Source organism: Sinocyclocheilus rhinocerous, unplaced genomic scaffold (genome assembly GCF_001515625.1).
Source record: "Sinocyclocheilus rhinocerous isolate Xijiao unplaced genomic scaffold, SAMN03320098_v1.1 scaffold223, whole genome shotgun sequence".
Taxonomy (NCBI): domain Eukaryota; kingdom Metazoa; phylum Chordata; class Actinopteri; order Cypriniformes; family Cyprinidae; genus Sinocyclocheilus; species Sinocyclocheilus rhinocerous.
The window spans coordinates 30379-41232 of NW_015627230.1; the positions used below are offsets into that span (position 1 = coordinate 30379).

Consider the following 10854-nt stretch of genomic DNA (forward strand, 5'->3'; position numbering starts at 1 on the left):
GCTTAAGATGCGTTTTTTTCTTTCTACATGTTATCTTAATAGTTTTTCCCATTATTTTAATTTTAGTTTTAGTATAACATTAATAATACCATTCATATTTTTACTTTTTTATAATTTAAAGAAGAAACCAATCCGATGTGTATTTGACATTTGAGGCTTAATACTATAGAAAAGCACTAAAGGTTTTTCAGTTAGAGTGTTGCATGCAGTTGCATCAAACAATGGTATAAACATTGTTCAGTGTAAATTGTGATAATCGTAATTAATAAATCGCAATTACATTTCAAGGGAATAATCGCATGCTCTGGGGCCGCACCTTCATGCCCTCCTCCCAGCTGATCCAGAGATCTCCTCGCGTCAGGAAACAGGCCACGGCGTGCCGCGCCAGGTGATGGATCCAGCCCTCCTGACGCAGCTGGGTCATGATGGCGTCGATCCACGGGAAGCCCGTCTTGGCCTCGGCCCACTTCGCCAGCGCCTCGGGGTTCCTGTCCCACGGGATGCGGATGCAGATGGGGTTTCCCTCCATGCGGTCGAAGCGCGGGTTGTTGCTGGCCGCCGTGTAGAAGAACTCCCTCCATAAGAGCTTGTCGTACAGAGAGATCGACGGGCTTGCGTTCTTCTTCACCTGCGACGGATCACGGCATCATGGGATTAGATATATCACAATATGAGAAAATAGCGTTTTAAAAGTGTTTCAATTCGGATCTAATGATTAAAATGGATCAAATACATCATTGCAATGCCTCACCTTCTTGAAGAGTTCAGTGAGTTTGTAGTAGAACAAGCGGCAAGACAGGCAGCCGAAACGCAGGTACGGGCTCAAGCCCAGCGGACTGGCCAGCAGCGGACTGGAGTTCATCTTCGGACGCTCAAAGTTCTCCTGCCACGCCTAGAAAACAGCAGCACACGCCTCAGGCACACCTGATCACGTGACCACAGCTGGAGCCACATGTGTGTGTGTGAGTGAGTGTGAGTGTGTGTGTGTGAGTGTGCGTGTGTGTCGTACCGCGGTAGAGTCGGGTCCGAGTTGTCGCTCCAGCCGCATCAGTGCCTCAGATTCTCCTCCAGGCCAAACAGCAGGAGCCAAAGACTCAGTGTCGAACCCTGAACACAATCACACCCATGATTAGGGTCGGGTATCGTTTTAAATTTATCGATTCTGATTCTTAACGATTTCTAGTTTCGATTCCAATAAAGTAAAAAAAATTTTTTTTTAAATTAGATGTCAAATATTTTTATTCTGTGTCTTTCTGTTGCAGCTGAATAACATTTAAAAAATCTGCAGCCTACAAGAGGAATGTTTGCCTATGGTTTTAACAAAAAATACCACATCAAAAACTACTAGACTAATATAAATGTCACACATTAAATTGTTAAAGATAAGTAAACAGTCAGTAAAAATATAGGAACAAACAAAACAATTAGCACAAATAAATACAACGAAACAAATTCAACAGAAATTGAAATCAAAATTTTAAAAACACTGCATAGTTTTCTTTTCATAAATAAAATATTGATTAATCCTCATTAAAGTTACAAAAAACATTCAAATGAATGAACGGTTTTCTTTTCTTCTTTGATTAACATTAATGACAGGCAGCACATTTATCCGGTTGCTGTCTCTTTAACACCGAACCCACGCGGCTCTAAAACACTGTTACGTGTGCGTTTACTTTCTCATTTGTTTACGGTATGACTGGTTTTGTGCTCCAGGGTCACATATGAGCGCGACACGCATAACAGTACGCAAGTCTTGCACTTAGATGGTTTAAAATCACATTAAAATGCGAACGCAGGAATCGTTAAGCGGAATCAAACTTCACAAATACCCGGTTCTTGGATACCCCCCCACCCACACCCACCCATGATGCAGCTCTCTAATCACAGCGATCTATCTGTGTGCGTGTGTTACCCAGCTCGTCCAGCAGGGGGACCCCGTATCTCTCTCTGTGGTTGTCTCTGACGGGCGTCACACAGTTGCCCAGCAGGCAGCGGCTCAGCGGCTCCAGCGGAGGCTCCGGCGGCTCCATGCTGCTCACCAGCGTCTGGAAGCGTTTGTACGTCAGCGGCGGCTGACCGCCATTCAGCTCCGTGATCGAAGCGCTTGTACGTCAGCGGCGGCTGACCGCCATTCAGCTCCGTGATCCTGACACACCACACAGAACACAGATTCAGTTCTCAATCACTGACGCCAACCGTGCTATTGATTCACTCATTTAAATGATCCAGTTGATGAAAGGATTCAACAACAGCATTCCCAAAAGAATGTGAAAAAAAATTCAAAATTCAGTTATGAATTTTAGGGCATAACTGCATTAATAGAGTTGTTTCCCTGCATTATAACAATGAATAACATGAAATATAAGATGATGTATGGCTCTGGGGGCGGGGCCAGTGCGATAACTGCGCTAAAATATTTTAATCTTAATAGAGTTGTTTCCCTGCATTATAACAATGAATAACATGAAATATAAGATAATGTATGGGTCTGGGGGCGGGGCCAGTGCGATAGCTGCGCTAAAATATTTTTATCGCGGTTTTTTTTCATAACTAATTAATTAAGTTAATGCGTTAAACTGACAGCCCTAATATATATATATATAATTATTACTAAAATGAACAAAAATAACAAGAGAAAATTAAGGTATATTTAAATTAAGGCTGAGGTTTTTAAATTAATGTATATTATAAACGTATATTATGTTTCTTTATACAATAAAATTAGATGCATTATAAACTATATTTGAATATAAAGTTTAAATTAGATATATTATTATATAAAAAAATATTATTTGACAAGTGTCTAAATTGGATATGCAAAATTAGATTTTAAGTGCATTTTTAAAGTTACTTTATATTTAATTTATATTCTAAACTATTTTAATATCAAGTTTAAATTTGTTATATTATAATTAGTTATATTGTAAAAAACTGAAAATAAAATTAAGTTACATTATCAATACATACATTATATATTAATTAAGACACATTAAATGCTATTTTAAGCGAGGTTTTAAAGTTATTAAATTTTAATATAAATTACGGTAGATGTATTCTAATAATTTAGTTTAAAAACGGTTGTATTTTAAATGGGTCTTATTATTAAGCATCTGTTGAGTTCTCTAAGTGAGATACATCGCAAATTATTTAAAATTTGTATTTAGAATCTAGAGCTTGTTAAAATTCTAAGAATTTTTAAGCATTTGTATCAAGCATTTTTTTTTATTTAAAAAAGTTAAATATTATAATACCACAGTAGCAGATTATAGTTTTACAATCTAGCTCGTCTTCAATAGCCTAAATGTAAATATTAGCTTAAATATTAAAATATAATTTGAATGTCTGTTCTCACCGGTCCAGATCGTACAGCGTGTGCGAGATCTTCGTGATCACCTCCACTCCCGCTTCAGACGCCAGTTTCTTTATAGCCGCGTCTCGCTCTTTCCCAAACGGCTCCGAGTCGCCTTCGAACGTCAGCCGAGACACCTTCCACTCCTGCCGACCAATCAGATGAGTGTTACTGTGGTCACGTGACCCAAACGCTTCGCGACTGTGAAACTCAAGTCGTTACCTTGAAGAGGCGCGGGAAGATGTTGGCCGGCTGACCGCGGATTACGAACAGACAGGAGTTGAGTTTGCGAAGACTGGAGTCCAGATCCTCCAGACACTGCAGCAGAAACCTGACACACACACACACACACACATCTGTGAGCATGTCTACATAGACAGCTCTGAATACCACAAACAGCCACCGGGTGCCATCCAAACTCCATTAAAAAATTTTTAATGCATTTTTCTGTCACAAACTAACCACCAAATATGGAATCCTGAGACTCAGACCTTTCCAATGATACGTTTTTTGTCAAGATTATAAAAAGGTTTGATTGTAAAAGAGCGTAATGCATTTTGTAATATGACACTTGACTCCGCCCACTAAGGGGGAGGAGACCGCCAAAAGATTTTAATCAATGTCCGTTCACAGGATGAATCTTGGGCTTCTAAGCTTTCAAATGATGATCACTAAAAGATTTGATAGAGAAAAAGGACAACAAAAAAAAAGAGTGCCAAGCGTCCCACAGGTGGGACGGTGACAGTTAAGGGGTTAATCTAACGTGTGTCAGACGCGTCTCTCACCTCCAGCGGTTGACGCCGCGGTTGGAGGCCCCGGCGAACCAGGGGTCCAGGAAGTAAACGCAGCGCAGCGTGTGGGAGCCCCTGGCGGCCTCCAGCAGAGCCGGGTTATCGTGCAGACGCAGACCCTTCCGGAACCAGTGGATGGAGTTAATGGACATGATGCAGCGGCCTGAGACACACAGAACCATCAACACTTCAACTAATCCGTCAGTATTATTAACACACTGTAAACTCTTCAGTCATTTAATGGGTTAACAATAATTACTGACAATAACAGTAGAACGCTGTTCTGTGATGCTACTTTTAATAATAATTAGCTATACAACATTCATTTTATATGTTGTTTTTATGTATTATTAATAGTGCTGTGGAACGATTAATCGCGATTAATCGCGTACAAAATAAAAGTCTTGTTTACGTAATATATGTGTGTGTGAACTGTGTATATTTATTATGTGTATATAAATACACTCACACTCATACAGTATATTTTGAAAATATTGACATTTATATAATAGATATATATAAATACATTTAATATACAAACATAACATAGTTTTCTTAAATATATACGTGCTTGTGAGTGTATTTATATATACAGTAGACACACATATATTACGTAAACAAAAACTTTTATTTTGTACGCGATTAATCGCGATTAATCGTTCCTCAGGACTAGTTTTTATGTAACAAACTGACACAAGAAATATAGAGCAGCTCATTCGCTCCAAGAGTTTGGCACATAAAACAATATTTTTAACTAAAGATGAAACCCACCGCACACATTATCACAATAAAAATCAGAGTTTTACACATAATTTAGCATGTTTCATAACTTGACCCTCAATCCTAAAATTGGGTCATTACAGTAAGTACGTCACAAAATGGCATAAAAAACGTAATAAATAAACAAAAAGTGTTATACTATTTTAAGTTTGCGTGTTTTTAATGAAATGGGTCACGGGTTCGCTCTTTATGCAACCTGTTTGTCTAAATACACGAAATAATCCGCGAGTCTGTGAAGCGCCACTCACCTGAGGCGTTAACTAAAGCGGGGAAATGAGTTTATGTGAGTCCAGGTTATAAGATCATCTCAGGGTTTATGAAAATTCGCCTGCAGACCAGCGAAGTCCACCAAAGTCCAGCTGCACAGAACCGGGCCAAAACAGCGACGGTTTACATAACGCTCCAGCGCGCTGCGCATGCGCCGACACGAAAGAATCCGGCGTGAGCACAGATCCAACACACTAGATTAACCAACAGCTTCGTTTGTAACGTTTTAAGCGTTCTAAAAAATAGTTTTGCGGGTCTAAATCTCTAAGTTTTCATGTTAAGTGTCTATTTGCTAAATTGCGTATGAAAAGGCTGTACGATAATCATTTTATATAGCGCATTTAAAACGATGCGCTCTATCTATAGTTGGCGCTCTATGCTGCTTGCGTGCTGCCTCGATAACTCACGCCGCTAGTGTCCCACATATGGAGGCCGCTCATTGGTCCGCGCCGGAGTGACGTCAAAAAATCCCTCTCACGTTTATGCGGCGTGGATGAAAAGAGCTTTGCGCGTAGCTTTGAATCATTCTGAACGTTAAATGCCGTTTAGTGTGCTTTTAAGATGCGATCCCGCCGTGCGTTTGTCATTTATGTCCCGCTAGTAAGGATGTTATAGCCGATTTTCCGAACACACTTTACCCCGCCTTATTAGCTCATCCGCCGTCTGATTGGTCGCGTCCGCAGACACCCGGATGATCACGGGCGAGACTCTATAGGACGCCATTTTGGATCTGAAGTCGCGGTTTCAGTACAGCACTGGAGAAGACCGTAGAACTGCAGGAAACTGTGCGAATGTTGCCTTCAGTGCCGCTGGCGCAGTTGTTTCTCTCGTAACAGTCCTATGTATGATGTAATTTTACATTGTAAGTGAAGTAAACATGGGTTCTTGCGTGCGTTGATACATATTAGATTATAGGATAATTATTTTCGACTTTTTGCTATTTTATGAAAGTTTATGTAGTTTTGCCGAACGACACATAACGTGTATAATAATTATTAAAAACGCGTTGGGAATATAATAGTGGGTATATTTTTAATTTTCATCACATTTATTTTCTGTACTGTGAATAAATCTTTTGAAATTAGCTGTGTTTGTTTTGTAATATTTTGCTTTTGCAACACTATAAATTATATATTTATATATTATATAAATTCAGTTGGTTTAGTTTTGCTCTTCTTGAATGTTTGTTGCTGTTGGCGTTTAGGTTTTAACTCCGAAACAACGATTCCTTGTTTTTTAACCATTTAAAGCATAAACTGATTGAACACTGCGTAGAGTGGATCAGTGTGTTTTGTTCAGGCGCTCGCCGGGGCGCTTTGTTTTGGGGTCCTTCCTCGCAGCTCCGCGCCAGTCGCGCTGCAGTCGCTCTTTGGGAGCGTTTTAATGTTTCCATTTTTTGCTGATTTTCCGTTCATATTTTAATATCTCTTCTAACTAGTGATCGGGTTTGTGCTGATATCGCAGCAGAGATGAATCTGGAGTTGCTCGGTGAGTAGAGCTGTTTGAGAGTTTGTTAGCTCAGCGCTAACCGCTGCTAGCCGTCTGTAATGTTTATAAACATTCAATGGAAACTTTTACAGAACTTGTTATTATTTAAAGTCGAATAATTGTAGGAAACGTTTTCTTTCAGTGCTCATTTAATGATGTATTTTATTATATGTATGATAAACATGACATGAACTGTCAGGTTAATAAATATTCATTGTTATATAATTATATTAATGCAGACTTGTGTGAATGAATTTTCTGTTGATGTTGTTGGAAAAAAAACCGTTGTAATTCAAAACTATCAAATATCAGAACTGTTTTCTGTCTTTCAGAGTCGTTCGGGCAGAATTATCCAGAGGTACAGCAACAGCATAAATAACATTTGTTATTTTATATATATATACACACACACTTTTAGAATCATATGTGTATATTGAAATTTATTATATATTTATTTACATATTTATAAATGTACACACATTTTTTACAATTCTAATATATTATTTCGTTTGTTTTTTTATAATTATATTACATACAGTGTATACATTATTTTTGCAAAAATGTGTATATATATATATATATATATATATATGGTGTGTGTGTGTGTGACACACTCACTCACACACACACTCACACCCATACTCACACCCATACTCACTCACACACACACACTCACTCACACTCTCACACACACACACACACACACACACACTCACACACACACACACACTCACTCACACACTCACTCACTCACTCACACACACACTCACACCCATACACACACACACTCACTGAGCGTCTGCTGTGGTTCAGCTGGAGCAGAGACGGACACAAGCTGGTGAGTGCCTCCACGGATAACATCGTGTCTCAGTGGGACGTCCTGACGGGAGACTGCGACCAGCGCTTCCGCTTCCCCTCGCCCATCCTCAAGCTGCAGTACCACCCCCGAGACATGTGAGTGTCCTCACTTCCTGTGCCGCGCGCATGACTTCCTGTGCGTGAGCCCGACTCAGTAGCCGTTTCTCAATATGCCTCCTTGTCTGTTCTTGTGTTCTTGTGAAACGTGCTCAGTCGTTACTCAAGTACTGTTCCAGTTCAAAGTTCACATCTAGCCAAGTACAGTTCAAGTCCCCGGATGTGTTCTTGCTCCGCCCCTTTTATCGAGGATGCATCCAGAGGTGACTTGTGTGAACTTGCGGCATCTAGGTATCCCAGAATGCATTTCGCACCAATCAACCAGCGTTAATGGTGGAGGAGAAAACCAGCATAATTTTCGAAATATTGCTGCTATTGTGTCATGAAATGTAGTTTTAGGAGTATGAAAAATTAAGAGATACTTTAAATGTGAAATTAAAACCGCCAGTAGGTGGCAGCAAGTCACTGTTAAGTGAGTCACTGCGATTGAACCGAATCATTTAAACGGTTGATTAATTCAGGAACGAAACACCGTCATGTTAACTTCAATAGTAACTTCTTGTTTATTGAACTGTTGCATAAAATCAACATCACATTGTAATCGTGCTGATTTTTGGAGAAAAAAACGGCACTCTTTGTGTGATATTATACATACAGTGGAGATAATCAGAGTATATGTGCACATATTACCTAAACCACATATTAATATGTTTTATAATTTTAAAATGAAAATGAACTGAGGGTTGTGTTTTATATTTTGTTTTGTTAACCCTCATCCGTCCCTCTAGTCGTTTTGACCCAAAACTAATTTTTAAAGATTTTTAAAAAATCGAACGTTGATCGTTATGTTATGAGACTTTGTTACATTTGTCACACTTGAACCGAGAATGCATGAAAAAAAATTTGAGTGAATTTGAGCAGTTTAAGTGGGTGCTATAAAAAAAGTATCAAAAGTTACTTAAAAGAAAAAAGGGTCATTTTGACCCGCCACTGGAAAAGCATGGTATTTACGAAAAAACTGAGGATTTTTTTTTATTTAATTTTGTCACACTTGAGCATGGAGCGCACACACAAAAAATTTGAGTCGATTCGAGGATTCTATGTAGGTGTAATAAATAAAGTATTACACCCACAAGTATTACATTCATTTTGACCCGGCCATAGGAATGAATGGAATGTCCGAAGAAAATTTTCATTTATTTGATTTTTTTGACTATACAAAATCTGACACAATCCAGAAAAGGTGCATACCCAAACAAAGGGCTGAAACTGCAGAATGTCCCCAATGCACAAAAAACTCACATATCCACACACACAGACACACACACACACACACACACACACACACACACAAACATGGCACACACACTCCCATTGAAACACATTATAGCATGTATGATGTTTCTGCTGGGAAATGACTGTCATTTTGAAAAAAAATTGACTTAACACAGTTAAATTTGAGTGATGGGGTGGAGACCAATGAGTTTATATCATATTTATATTCTTAAATTTATCTTTTATATTTATTACATATTTATGAAACTGTATGATATGCATGTGTTTGGATTAAAATTCAGTATCAATTTCATTTTTTGTTTTTACAAAATATATTTTTTTAATGTTTTGATATATATCTGAAAGCTTAATGAAGCATCAAGTTGTTGTAGTTTTAAATATTTATCTTGTTTGGCTCATTTAAGAATCTCAATAGGGTTCTATAGGGCCCTCTAGTGGCTGTAATCATAAAATGCAATTTTATGTAATTTTTCCCCACCAGATGGCATCAGAGACACTCAGTGACCTAGGTCCTGATGGATGATCATGTTTAAAGTATAAATATGCAGAAATTGTGTCTTTCTTTGGTTTTTTTTGGTGAAAAAAAATGTATAAAATATGCTAATTTTCATAAAAATATCCAGAATTTTATGTGAATAAAATAAAATTCACCACAAAATAATAAAAGAATAAAACCTACATAAAAAATTAGGGAAAAAATTATAAAAATGGACCAATATAAGCTTTCTGGGCCAAAAATAAAATTAGTGTCATTTTTGGCCTTCGGGTCATTTTGACCCGCGAGGGACACTTTCGTTATAGGTTCGGGACGGATGAGGGTTTTAAGTATACATACGGTGAAGCAAACGAAAAGAGGCAGTGGTTTTTGTTATTTCGTTTTTTTGTAATGCGTGTAAGTGTTGCATGAACCACATTTTTGCGGCTATTATTATGTTTAAATGAAAACGAAAAGAGGCAATGCTGTCTGATATCATATTTCGTTTTATTGTAATGTGTGTGCGTTCCCTGAACTATATTTTTTCGGCGAGCTGACTGACGTCATCAAGTACGCTGATGTTCCATTGTTTGCAGAATTACTCGCTCCCGAGACAAACGTGCGCAGTCCGAACTCTGTGGGCCTGTGTTTCAGGGACAAGGTGCTGGTGTGTCCCATGAAGTCTGCGCCCGTCCTGCTCACACTGTCCGACTCCAAACACGTGGTGCTGCCGGTGGACGACGACTCCGACCTCAACGTGGTGGCAGCTTTCGACCGGCGCGGAGACTACATCTACACCGGCAACGCCAAGGGGAAGGTCAGAGGTCACGAGTGTGTGTGTGTGAGTGAGTGAGTGTGTGTGTGTGTGAGTGAGTGTGTGAGCGTGTGTGTGTGTGCGTGTGAGCATTTGCGAGTGTGAGCGTGTGTGCGTGAGTGTGTGTGTGAACGTGAGCGTGTGTGAGCGTGAGTGAGTGTACGTGTGTGTGAGTGTGAGCGTGAGTGTGAGAGTGTGTGTGTGTGTGTGTGTGAGTGAGAGTGTGAGCGTGTGTGTGAGTGTGAGTGTGTGTGTGAGCGAGTGTGTGTGAGTGTGAGTGTGAGCGTGTGTGTGAGTGAGCGAGTGTGAGCGTGTGTGTGTGTGTGAGTGTGTGTGTGAGAGTGTGTGAGAGTGTGTGAGCGTGTGACTGAGTGTGTGAGCGAGTGAGCGTGTGCGTGAGCGTGTGAGCGAGAACGTGTGTGAGCGAGTGTGAGAGTGTGTGTGTGTGTGTGCGTGCGTGTGTGAGTGAGCGTGAGCGTGTGTGAGCGAGTGAGCGTGAGCGTGTGTGAGCGAGTGTGAGCGTGAGTGAGTGTGTGTGCGTGAGTGTGTGCGTGCGTGTGTGAGTGTGTGAATGTGTGTGTGCCTGCGTGTATGTATGAGCTGTGTGAGTGTGTGTGTGTGAGAGCGTGTGTGTGCGTGTGTGTGAGTGTGTGTGTGTATATGAGTGTGCGTGCGT

The 10854-nt window shown here is 39.8% G+C and overlaps 1 protein-coding gene and 1 pseudogene across 1 annotated transcript in view; one reads left to right on the plus strand and one right to left on the minus strand.

Moving 5' to 3' along the window:
• LOC107722806 (cryptochrome-1-like) overlaps positions 1 to 5868 on the minus strand; it is a 12248-nt pseudogene extending 6380 nt beyond the window's left edge.
• A 1555-nt stretch (positions 5869 to 7423) lies between these two features.
• The window catches only part of LOC107723014 (retinoblastoma-binding protein 5-like), a gene marked incomplete at its 5' end in the record, with an annotated part of 16766 nt that continues 13335 nt past the window's right edge, over positions 7424 to 10854 (plus strand). Inside the window, 2 exons of the mRNA XM_016531517.1 lie at positions 7424 to 7632; positions 10019 to 10181. Coding sequence (XP_016387003.1) covers positions 7424 to 7632; positions 10019 to 10181 — 372 coding nt within the window. The remainder of the gene's footprint in view (positions 7633 to 10018; positions 10182 to 10854) is intronic.